Below are 12,857 nucleotides of genomic sequence, written 5' to 3' on the forward strand. Positions count from 1 at the left end.
ATTATCTTCCTGCTAAATAAACACAGTGACTCTCTAATAGCTAATATACTAGTGCAATAATTGATGGGGAAAGAAAATAAAAAAGGTGTGTGATTCCCTGCAATTATCTCTTGAAAACTCACTTTCAGCACAAAAAGAGCTACATGTGGTATCGCTGTCTGCTTATTCTATCAAAAAGGCAATTGGCATTGAATGTAAGCTGTTTCCTACCTTTGATGACTTTTAGATTCCCAGTGCTTGTTTCTAAATCCTGTTTGGGAGCTCGTCTTAATTTCCCTGACCAAAAATAAATCTTAATTTCCAAACCAAAACCATGGAATGTAATTTTTTTCCTGTGTCATCATTAAGCAGTTTAATTAAGCACCAGCTTAAAGAGGTTTTAGCCTTCCTGGTGTTTACCCCCAGTGTATGTGTAAAGAACAACTATATCCTCCCTTCCCAGCCTTCATTTTGCTGGAGTGACAAAGCCAAACTCTTCTGGATTCCTTTCCTGTAGTGTCCCCCACATGCCCTTGGATGCTCCCTATAGCACTTCTCTGCCACACTGAGAACTTCCATACTGTGCTCAGCCAGGATCTTCTCATCAGTATTTGTTTCTAACCAGCAGCCTTCTAGCCGACAAGAGAATTTTCTGTTATCAATCCACAACACAACTTTGCATTTGTGGTGCAAAATATCATCTGATTTTTGTTGCGTACGGGCTTCAAGATTACCCAGTTCCTTCCACATTGCACCCCAATGATCTCATCCGATACTTCACTGCTGTGTATCATTAGCAAAGCTCATTGGCATCCTCTGCATTTGGTGTGTTTTATTTATTTAAATTTTATGTATGAAAAGTTAAAATATGGCTGATATGCGGGAAACTTCAGTACTGACCTCTCTTTTTAACACCACCGATTACCATCTGTTCCCAAAGAGCTCCCTAAAATCTTCTATTAATCAAAGCTTTATCTGCTTCTCTCATAATTTCTCTCATGCCACCATATCAGAGACTCCAGGTACATGACTGTAGCATCTTTTCTGTCTGATTTCTTTCGCAAAACTTAAGTTGTGATGCTGTCGTTCATCCTGCACAACAGCCCAGAGCATTTCACTCTAGACGGCAGACTTACTCAAGTCTCTTGTGACTGGAGAGCTGTAGGAGTACTTTTGGCTAAATGGCAGCAAAAACTATGTTTTCTTTTAATTTGCACTATTGGTATAGTAGGTGAGTCATAGACTTGTGATTGCTGTTGGGGAAGTGGGCGAGATAAAACACTTGAGATGAAGAGAGATTCTTGGTTATATCCTGATACCAGAATTAAAATTTAAGCTTCTTTCTGAAAGTCTTATGTTCAAAAGTGACACTAGTATTATGAGAATTTTATACCCGTTAAGCATTTTTTAAGCTGACGTGAAAACTTGGAGTATACTTTATATTTCAGCTGAAAAATTGTCAATTGTCTAGGTTTTGAGGGGGTAAGAGAGGTGTGGAAGGTTTCCAGGACTTAAAATTTCCTACTAGAAGGAAGAGAAGAGGTGCTTCCTCAAATGAGTTTTTCTGAGGTTACAGCCCCACGGCTTCGTGCTGTAAATTTGCTGATAAGTGACAAGTTAAGTTGATGTTCTGCTCGTAACTGTTCAGTGATCACACTTAGCCCGTGCTAAAGGTGATACTTCTTCACTCAGTGTAACAGGCTACTAACTGCGTGCATGGCAGTTTCTCCAGGCCAGCATCTGTGGAATTAGGAGAGATGAAATTAGGTTTCATGTCTAACTTGGCAAATGAAGAATATTTTGTGTAAAGACATCTCCTATTCAAGTCACTCCATTGCCTGGATGTTACTTTTGGGTTTTTTTTTTGGTCACATCTATAAAACATGATAGACATTTTGGGACTGGACTGGGCTACTTTACATCACCTTAGCTGAATTGGAAGGTTGTACAGAAGTAGTAAAAACGTAATTAATATCCTCTTTACAGCTCCCTCATAAAGGGAAATATATAGAGAGAGGCCTTGCTGTGAATGTGAATGATAATTACCTTCATTTGACTGAATAATTTTTTCAACTTAGAGAAAAAGAGCCACGAGGAGACATAAATTGCAACCTCAAGGCTGAATCACTTTGATATATAGTGAACATGAGAAATGAGTCTAACGTGTCAGCACAGGGCTACTTTGTCTTTTGGTTTTCTTAGATAGACCACTTCTGCAGCTCTGTCCCATCCTCGTATTTTGATCCTGGTCCTTGCAGCATCTCCCAGCATTTTGGCCCAGGCAGAGCAGGAGTGAAAGGGAAGACGAGAACATGGGCAGTGCAGAGATGGACACATCCCAATCAGCAGTGACTTGCTAGAGTGCTAAACCAGAACCATCTCCCCACACACCTGCCTGCTCGGGTAGCTTTACCTTGCTGCGCACACACACAGGGTGATGTCCCACAGATTATACAACTGGCACAGGTGTAGATTTAGCCCTCTTTCTTGGGGAACTGCAGGTGTGGTCACAGAATCATAGATGCTTTGAGGTGGAAGGGACCCACAAGGATCATCGAGTCCAGCTCCTGTCCCTGCACAGGACAACACCACAGTTCACACCATGTGTCTGAGGGTGTTCTCCAGTCTCTTCTTAAACACTGTCAGGCTTGGGGCCGTGACACCTCCTTGGGGAGCCTGTTTCCAGTGTCCAGCACCCTCTGGGTGAAGAACCTTCTCCTAATGTCCAATCTAAACCTCCCCAGCACATCAGGTTCATGGGGCCTGGGTGCTCTTCCTGGTTCTATAGAGCTCATCCTCCCCCAATAACAGCTACTCATACAAAGAAAGAAGTAGAGCTGTAGAACTGGCAAGTCACAGGCATCTGACTTACTAGCCCACGGTTACTTGGCTTAGATGCCAACCAGAGGAGAGCACCAACAGATGGTGATCTGACTGTTCACGCATGAGCGAACACCAAAGACAAGGAAACAAACAGTTCAGGTAAGAGAGAAGCAGATCAAGCCCACGTACCTACTTACAGTCAAATCCCATTTCTCTGCACACCTGTAGAGAAGGATCATCCATTCTCAGTATCTTTCCCCTACTGTGGCAGAGAACAAGGTTTCGTCACTCTCTCCTGTGAAGGTGCTGAGCAGTAAGAAAGCCTGGCAGAAATAAGCAGAGACCATTCCTCCTTCTGTTTTCAGGCAATGCAACTATCGACTCTTATCAGCAGACAAGTCTCACCCTTATCCAAATACCATATGTCCTGCAGGAGCTGCATGTGCCAGCCAGTCCTACCAGGTTCCTTAAACCAGCAGCATCACTCCAGTGATTCCTGACTTCCCGGGAAGTTCACGTGCAGGTTCACTGATGGAGCATCTTTTAATTCCAGGCCTGAGAAAATAATATATTAGGAAGAGCCAGGAAGAAATACATCACACTTGGTGTTTACAAACACATGGGCTTGCCACATATTTCCCTGTGCCCATATGGAGAAGGAACAGTTGATAAGCTTATAGCTGACTGACTCATAACCCACCGGGACAGGGATGGGAGCCAGCTGACATCTGAGAGCGTGCAGGGAGAGAGCAAAAGCTATCAGGAAGAAGATGGACTCTCTTTAACTGGATTAGCTGCTCACAGAATCGTTCTTATCTCCTCCTCGTTCCAGGGCTTTCCTGACACTAATGTGTTTTATGACCCTACTCTCACTAGATTAATATTAAAGAGTAGAGGAAGCATAAAAGAGATCAGTAAACTCGGAGGCAAATACATAGCCTAGAAGAAGAGTGAAATACTACCAAAGCATTGAAACACAGAGAATCAAACCCAACAATGTTAGAAAGTATTCACACTCCACATCAAACTAGCAATGGATTATTCATTCCAAGGTACATAGACAAATATTCAAGTGACATAAAACATTGACAGAGCTCTTCAGTAACTATTGAACCTCTCCTTAACAGGCAGTAGTTTAAGAAAAAGTTTATAAAGTTTCTGGGAGGTACAGGTGAAACCACAAAGAAGATATTTTAAAGTCCTACAGCCTAAAAAAGACACATTTGTAGTTGTAGAGATTCTAACAATTTTTTTTCTCCTGCCAGCACACCACTCCTGATTTCATACCCCCAAGCCAGATTTAAACTGGTTTCAGTTCAAACTAGCACAGCCACTTGGGCTGGCTTTTGAAGGTAAGCTCAGCAGGCAGACCTGTTATTTTCCTTGGAAGGCAGCACCACGTCAAGCAGTTCAAAACACAGTTTCTTTACACTAGCCAGCCAGTTCTCAGCCATGGAAATGCCTCATCCAGACCTGTCCTCGTATCTAAAGAAGCCTCACAGCTGAAACACCCACCTTAGAAACATCTCATATTCCTCTCCAGAAAGGGAATATCAATATCTCAAACTACCCAGAGATAGAGCATGAGAGATACTCCTTGGGCAAGGTATATAGCACACACCGAACTCCAACCACCTGAAAAACCTCCCTCAGCTATGTGGGTCTTCAAAACATCCACCCACTTGTATGTCTTGTTAAAGCAGCCTTTGAACTAGGGGGACAATCTGACTCCCAAAGTGATGTACAGGTTCCTCTGGCAAGGAACATCTGAAGACAAAATGTAAGTGTGATGCCCTTCTCTCCTCCACTGTTTTACCCAGGCTGTGTGAGCTGCTTCCCAGGTTTCACCTGTTAGAAAACGTCATGAGTTTGCGGCTTTCACCAGTCAAGCTTGTCTACAGCTGCTCTTCACTTTGAATGCAAATGAAGACCAGAAACAAAAGGGCTTTACAGCTTGTTTACCTCAGAATGCAGCTCATCCGTGGGTGCAAGTCATTGTGGTATCTTCAGCCATCTACTGTAATCACACTAAAATATTTTAAAACATAGAGCTCAGTGTTGGTTCTTTTTTTCCTCAGTTTTTGAAAACCAAAAAAGACGAAGGTATAACCCCTCTCCATGGTGTGTCTCTGTGAACGAGACTTATCAGGGAACACCAAAGGCACCACAAGCTTTCACTCCCTATCTGCACAGGGCTCTGGTATTGCAAGCTGTATAGCAGGACCATGAGCTACCAGAGGTTTGCAAACAAGACTTATGGAGCGTTGGGCATGATGGCTTTCTCCAAGCTTCCATGTTCAAAGGTATCACAGTGCTGCTGTCACCCCAGTAAGGTGATGGTGGCCATGGGCAGCACAAGCAATCCAAGCCCTGGCTGAACACCTCTGCTTCAGGTACGTCCCAGTGTGGTCTTCCAAATTGGTTCCACCCACGTTAACCCATCTCAGCTGCTCAGCAGCACTTGCCTACTTGCAGGTTGTGACTGCCAAGTACATGGAAAGTCAGTGTGACTGCAAGGAAGTTTGGGAGCTGGGTTGGAATGGTGGGATGTGAGAAAAGAGAGAAGGGTATGGGTTGGAGAGAGGGGTGTGAGGGGGTATGGTCAAGGAAATGAGTGGAGGGCTGTGGGTTGTGAGAAAGGGGGATGCTAGAGGAGACAAGAATGCGAGTCTTGGTCTCTATTGGTTTAGGCTCTTCAGAGTATTTGGACTCTGCCACAAGGTTTTCTTTCATGTGATTTCCAAGTATATGGGAGATGGAGCCTTTTTATCCTGCTTAGGGCTTGGCATTGCAAAAGGCTGCTCTTGGATATAACCGCATTGCTGATGCTGGGAAAGAACACGTTTATGGAACCAGTGGGATGCAACATTAAATGTGCACATTTTCAAAATTAGCCCATTGGACCCACGTACTCATCTGGTAGGTAATGAAAGCTCTGAAGACCAGCCTTTGTCCTCAAGGACACCCACACGGGCTGTGCTGTCTGCCTCAGAGATACGGGGAGTACACTGGCCATTTGAATGCACTCGTAGGAACGTGTAAGAGGCAGCTAATGCTGGAGGTAGGTGTTGCATTTTAACTCCTGGCTGCAAGCTGCACACCCTAAAAAAAACATTCCAATTGATCAAAAGCAACATATATCATATTGAGGCACTCTGTTTTTCATTGGGAAAAAGTGTTCATATCTAGCTACAGGTGACATTTAAAAGACAGTCTAGTATTTTTAAATAAGAGCAAAGAAAAATGTTTAAATATAAATATTAAATTAAAATAAGGGTATTTGAGACTCCTCGTAAGAATTAACTAGCCCACAGACACACCATTGTTTCTACCAACCCTCATGTGCATTTGGGTTGTATGTTTATACACAGCCAAACTGAACTGTAGCCTGACCTAGGACAGAGGTCACCATGTCCATGGGAAAGTGAGATGAAGGCAAATTAAATTAATTCATCTAAGGAATGACTTCAATTCAGAAAGTTGGGATAAGTGCGTAAGGATCTAGATGTTCATAGAAAATAGTAAGTTCTGTATAAGAACTTTCGTGATAGAAAAAGAGAAAAACTTTGATTTGGCTGAAAATGTTTTTATGTTCACTTTTCTTTTTATTTTTGTACAATAAAGATTTTTCATGGGTGTGTTCCACAAATGGGTAAATCATTCAGCACTAAACTGATTGTTTGTTTTGAAGCACTTTAGATAATGTTCAACAGCTGTTTCTCCTGCCTGATGGTCCACGAACAGCAAATGCCAACGTTTAAAAGCCTTCACCTTTGATGGAGAGTAAAGGTTTAATTCAGTTCCAAACCTCTGAGTTCAGTATCAGTCCCAAGGTTTAAAACAGATTTCAAAGAACAGCTTTGGATATGAGAGTAACATGAAGATAAGGAAACTAAAAAGTCCTTTGTGTTGTGTCGACCCCTCCCATAGTGTGTTGCTTATGATTTGCACAAGGTGCAAATGGAGGAAAACACAATTATTCACGTTCCTCTTATCTGCTAACAACACCAACCAAAAAACCAAACTATGTGCAAAGATCTTTCTTTTATTTCTGTTCTTTCCTCATCAAGATGTGAAACTGATGGATGAGCTACGTACTACAGGCGATCTGGTTGTTGGACTTTACCATTTTATAAGGGTGAAGCATGTGTGGATCATGAGAGGTGAGACAGAGAGAAAACATTACATTTACATTTAGTAACATTTATTTCTGCATTCGGTATCAAGTACATAAGTGCAAATATTCAGAGTCCATAATTAAGTCAATTAGGAACTACAGAGAATGTAATACAAATTGTAATAAATTTAACATGCTGTAACTTTCCAGTTACCATACATGTAAATCAGCCTGTCAATCCCTTACGACAAAAGTACTGGGTTTTCTTTTCACCTTTTTGAGTTATACAAAACTGATTACCATAAGTACCGATTACTGTTCATTTTATTTGTGCTGGAAAACACTAAAACATCAGTCTACAATTCTATATAGTTAATAAAGATGAATCCAACCAGCAACCCAGTGACGTAGAAGCAATTTTAACTATTGCATCGGTGCGCTAAGCAGGAAAGCCCCTAGCCACGTGTAACATTAAAAGTTATAGAAGCAATGCCAATAGAAGAAGGAAAAACACTAAAAAAATAAAATAAAAAAAGGTCAATATTATTTAGGCTCTCACCATCATGCACTTTATAAGCAACACAAAAAACCACATCTAGTACACTTTTCTCTTTACTATACTTTAGTGCTTGACACAAGTGATTGCAAATATTCTAAGTGCAGAAGCAGCAGGGGAAAAGCACTGCTTCCGAATTTTATGTTTCTAATATTATGGTGTCGAGAAAATAAGAACAATAAGTTTGCAGTAAAGTGTAAGAACAGAATTGTTTCACTCCAGATTTCCCCATTATTCACTACTATAGTCGACGAATTTTTGATGTCTGCTTTACTCTGCCTTTCTCTTAGCACCTGGGATTTTAGCTTGAATCCTAGAAATAAAGAAGAAAAAAAAAAGAAGGATTATAAGGTCAAGCTGCTATTCCATCCTAGCAGATCCCCGCTTGGAATCTTAGCCAGGGACAACCTTCTCTTTAGCTTGTGTTTGGTGTGTTGTTTCAACAAGTGGATTGGACACTAATGAGGAAGAGCGGTGATGCCCATCTGTGTGTTCTCACAGGCCCCTAGTCATAAATGGCCCAGGTTTTGATGGTTCATGTAACCGTGGGAGATGCCCAGCGATATGCTCCCCAACTTCATTATCCTACAATGATCTATGGTGTATTGGAAGCCAGGAATGAAGTTTAAAGAAAGAATTTTGAGTACAGACTTTTCATCCCACCCAAGTCTAAGTGTTTTGTCAAATCACAGAAATACTGGCTGGAAAGGACTCCTGGAAGTCTTTGAATCAAACTCCTACCTGAGGCAGGACTATCACCAATGCTAGATCAGGTTGGCCACAGCTTTGTCTTGCTGCATCTTGAAAACCTCCAAGGAAGGAGGTTCTGGTACCTCCCCATGTAGCCTGCTCCAGTGCTGTCCTAATCTCTTAGTGAAGAAGTTTTTCCTGATGTCCAACATCAACCTCCTAAGCTGGATTTACCTGGTTATAACATCTGCCACTATTCAGAAGTGTTTGGCTCAATCATCTTGTAACTTCCCATCAAGTACTGATCGGTTGCTGTGAGATGCTCCTTAGCTCCCTACTCACCACACAAACCCAGTTTCCTCAGCATCTCCTTGTGGGTCACTCGCTCCCTGTACCTCACTTTCCATTGGATACATGTAATTCAGTCAACTTTTGCAAAGCCAGAGATATAAACTGCTGAGATGTATGGATCTACCTTCCAGTCCAGCCATCCTGCTTCAGTAATTCTCAAGCATCGAGAACTATGTTTAGACCCTCGCTGTGCCCTTAGAGACCCAACAAAAGCTCGTGATATAGGTAACGCATTAGGAACTAGAGCAGACTGCATCAAAAATTTCATCCAGGTCTTCTGCACGTTCCATGGTGGCCTGAGACACTCAAGACCATGGTGCTTCCAGGTATTTTCTTTCTGTAACAGGGTAGTGTTCTAATTCCCGCTTTATTCACTAGTGGTGTTATTAACTTTAAAGGACACAGTCCCTGAATGCAAAAACCCAGGCTGGGGGTGGCCAGTGGGGAAGGGAGTTAACATATTCCTCTGGTTTGTCTTGGCCAGGTAAAAGTATGGAGTGACATGATAAGAGGAAATGACCTCAAGTTGTATCAGAGGAGGTTCAGATTGGATATTAGGAAAAAATTCTTCAAAGAAAGGGTTAAGTACTGGAACAGGCTGCCCATGGCAGTGGTGGAGTCACCATCCCTGGAGGGGTTTATAAGACATGTAGATGAGGTTCTTAGGGACATGGGTTAGTGCCCGAGTTAGGTTAATGGTTGGACTCGATGATCTTAAGGGTCTCTTCCAACCAAAATGATTCTATGATTCCATGCCATGAGTGGGGGAGAAGACCACAGGGCACCTCAAGACCACCCAGCTCGTAGCCACCCCCAGTGCACCACAACCTCACAGCAAGACTTTTGGTCCAGTCTGCTGCTGAACTCACTTTGCCACAACAGTGTTTATGTGGGTCCGGACCAGTCCCAAGTATTGATCAATCTGTGCCTGCAAAGAGCAAAAGGAGATCAAGTCAATCAGGTATCGACAAGGCAGAACCACCCAGAAACCTGACCACACCATGCGGACAGACTTACCTGGTACTTGTCATATACAACGGGGAGAGTAAACATTGACACCACAGCTGAGGAGAAAAAGAGCACACTGTTAGATTCCTGCCCACCAGATCCCTCCAGAGAAGAGACCTACTTCTGTGACAAACACGTATCATGCCACCCGGTCAGCTGATCCACCAGGGATCTTTGTATTAAAAATGAACTTTGCTCAAACCTCCCAAATATGGAATTTCCCATTGCTCTGGGACCAGTAGCTGCAAAACCACGAAACACAAATTAGTTCTAGCAGGAGGGACAGTGTAATGGGAATAACGAATATTTAGTGGAAAGGAAAATAAAAGTTGATGGTTTAACTGTGGGGAAGGCACAATGAGGATAGGCTGTTTTGTCTAAGTAGATACCACGAGGGAGTTAAAGTTAAAAATAGATTTTAAAAGAAATGTTGATTTTTACCCATTATCAGAAGAGTCAGGCCATTGAAGAGGGCTCCCACGTAAGTCAGCAGCCACATTAGTACTGCAAACTAAATTAAAGACTGATCATTACATCATCTCCGGTGCCAGCATAAGAAGAAATTAGTGCACTTAACTAGCTAAGATAATAGCACATTAGCCTTTTTTAATGTGTAAGGGGCCTTGTTAAGTAAGACACATTAGGAACTAGATACTTTTTCTGGGTGTATAAACCCCATTCTCCATTATGCTGTTCACTGATTCTAACCCTCTTAGCTGAGCTTTCATGTATATTTAGAGCTTAATTGCATACATTTAGGGGTCTGCATTGAGCATGGCATAGGCAGATTTCTGCATCCCATTGTAATGATGGCAGGGGTCATCATCCCACACAGGTTAATGGCAGCCCCACAGTGATAACCCCCATGACTGAAAGCTCTCGAGGCTGGGAGATGGGTACGTTTTTCTGAAACTCTTTAGTAATTTAGGAGTCTAACCCTAAAGTCTTCTCTCTCAATGACCTTTCCTTTGCTCTGAAGGACATCTACCAGAGCGTAAGGCTGAAAATAAACACCCCAGCAGGGAGGGAAAAAAGACCTTCCTCCATAGCAGGAAATGCCACCACTAGAGGAAATCCAAATTAACACAAGTATTAGCAGGGAATACACCATTTTGTGGCAAAGTCATAGAAAGCATGACACAGAGATGCTTCTAGAACTACAGTGGTGCTAAGCTGGTCCTACAACTTTTATAATTCCTGTATTACAGATCAATACATTCAAAAGCACTTTGCCAAACTTCTAAACTGCTGGAAACAAGCAGTTTGTAAATTAAAAAGGAGAGCAGCTTGTCTATTCGACGCTATACAAAACTAGGTTTTATGATGGCACCGTCAATATGGGAAGCAGCACTTTGAAATGTAGACTGATCCTCTAGAGATGGGTTAAAAATATTTAAAGCAACCCTACTTTTAAAGAATCCACGAGGTCCTGAACGAGAAAGAGTCTCCTCAGCTCTTTGACTGTGCTGTTGACGTATAGCTGGAGACAGTCTGTGTATTTCTGAATCTGGTCCTGTGAAAGATTCATTTCCATCTCCAAGTAGGCTCTGCCATAAAAACACAGGTCCAGTTACAAACCCGGGCAGGTTCACCTGCCGTTCATGCTCGTGCCCATCTGCCCCATCACTCCCTCCTCCCCTGACCTAATTTCTTTGTGCTGGAGCAATGTGTCCCCCTTCCTGAAGGCACAGAGCCACCAGACAATGTCTTTGCCTTGCGTGACCCATCTCCTCAGGCAATGGGAGGCTGAAGCAGGGCTGTTTGCCTCCAGCCTTGCCCTCTCCCCATGCAGAGCCTGGTCTTGACGGGATCTCTCTCTTCACTCCGTGAGAATGGGGATACCAATCCCAGCTGGGGGGGCGAGGGTTCCCCACAACCTTCCATGCAACACTGCTGCTCAAGTCGAACAGAAGGAGCAGCACCCCAACGAGACTTTTGTTCCGTATGTGTGTTTGCAAACCAGGTCGGATCTGTGACCTGGTTTACCAACTTGTTGGCACAGCAGAGGAGAAGGGATGGCTGCTGTCCTGGAGCAAACCACCCCGAGGAGGGTGGGGAGGGCACCAACATTGGCACCGGCACCAGCCCCTGGGGCGATGGATTGTCACATCGCAGCCAAGCAGCGCTGGAGAAAAGATATAAATAGTTTCCCTCTACGCTCAGAAGAGTGTGCCCAGAAACAATACCCTTCCTGCTTGCAGAGGTACTGTGTTATCAGTAGCTCTAATGAAATTCTCTCTGTGTTTGCTTAAAATTTTCTGGATCTTTTGAACTTCAGGAAGAAAACACCCACATCTCAGAGGACGATGGCTTTTGTGTTGTTTTCTTTTTTTATTTATTTTTTTTCTCCCCAGGATCTGAGCCAATAGACCCTTACAGCTCTTGAGACACTGGGCAACAGAAAAAAATTATTTCCCCTGTTATGAACAAGAAAAGAATTTTATCCAGTATAAAAGCAACATGAATTGCCACTGGGAACGGATCCTTCACAAGATAAACGGCTCCTGGCCATGACTGCAAATCACTCACTTGAAGGGGTGGCCCTCGTCCGTCTTCTGCACAGCCTGTAGGACCGATTTGTAGATTCTGAAGCTAATGGTGGCCGAGAGGCCGGCGAGGGCCAGGTAAGCCACAACGCTGACGACGCTGAACTGGGTCAGGGAGAAGAGCAGCAAGAGGAGGCTGCCGAACATGATCCCTGTCTGCTTGATGTCACGCCAGTACAACAGGTCGATAGCTGGAGAGAGAAGACCAACATGTTAAAGGCAGGAGCTGGAAGGGCATCGAGGATGGTCACCATGGCCGCTGCGATGCTCAAAGTTCTTGCAGGAGGGTGGAGGGAGGACTGATGCTCCTGCTCACATCAGCATCGACAGGAACTCCTCAACAGAAGCACTGAAGTCATTTCAGCAACACACTGAGGAAATGACAACTGATGACCTACTTGAAATCCTGGTATTTCATGCATCTGTGTCTGGGTTAGAGAAGATGGATGAAGATCTCCAGCTGCAGTGTGGTGGGTCCCTTACAGCAGCAAGACAAAAGCAAGCTGGGGTTCGTGTTGTTGCTAGGGCTGTATGGATGTTTTTACCCTAATTTGCATTTAGCTACTCTTCAAACTGGAGTATTTTATTTTATTTTATTGTTTGGCTACAAGTCCAAATGCTTGATCAAAGTATTTTCAAATGTTGGTTGTTGATAAATGAATGAGAAAGTTTGGGTTAGCCACAATAGACCAAGTTCCCACTCAAAGATTTGACAATAGGTTTTTGTTATTTCTTAAGCTTTGAGAAAGGAAAAGACTGGTTTTACCACTGCTTAACAGGTACATGA

The 12,857-nt window shown here is 43.2% G+C and overlaps 1 protein-coding gene across 2 annotated transcripts in view; it reads right to left on the reverse strand.

Moving 5' to 3' along the window:
• Positions 1 to 6,989: 6,989 nt before the first annotated feature.
• The window catches only part of RTN1 (reticulon 1), a 123,349-nt gene continuing 117,481 nt past the window's right edge, over positions 6,990 to 12,857 (reverse strand). For both annotated transcript variants that reach the window (XM_005506354.4, XM_065063239.1), the window contains 6 exons: positions 12,054 to 12,261; positions 10,933 to 11,071; positions 9,966 to 10,035; positions 9,534 to 9,580; positions 9,386 to 9,444; positions 6,990 to 7,788 (listed from right to left, as the gene is read on the reverse strand). In XM_005506354.4, coding sequence (XP_005506411.3) covers positions 7,746 to 7,788; positions 9,386 to 9,444; positions 9,534 to 9,580; positions 9,966 to 10,035; positions 10,933 to 11,071; positions 12,054 to 12,261 — 566 coding nt within the window. In that variant the 3' untranslated portion in view covers positions 6,990 to 7,745. The remainder of the gene's footprint in view (positions 7,789 to 9,385; positions 9,445 to 9,533; positions 9,581 to 9,965; positions 10,036 to 10,932; positions 11,072 to 12,053; positions 12,262 to 12,857) is intronic.

This window comes from Columba livia, chromosome 5 (assembly GCF_036013475.1).
Source record: "Columba livia isolate bColLiv1 breed racing homer chromosome 5, bColLiv1.pat.W.v2, whole genome shotgun sequence".
NCBI classification, from domain to species: Eukaryota; Metazoa; Chordata; class Aves; order Columbiformes; family Columbidae; genus Columba; species Columba livia.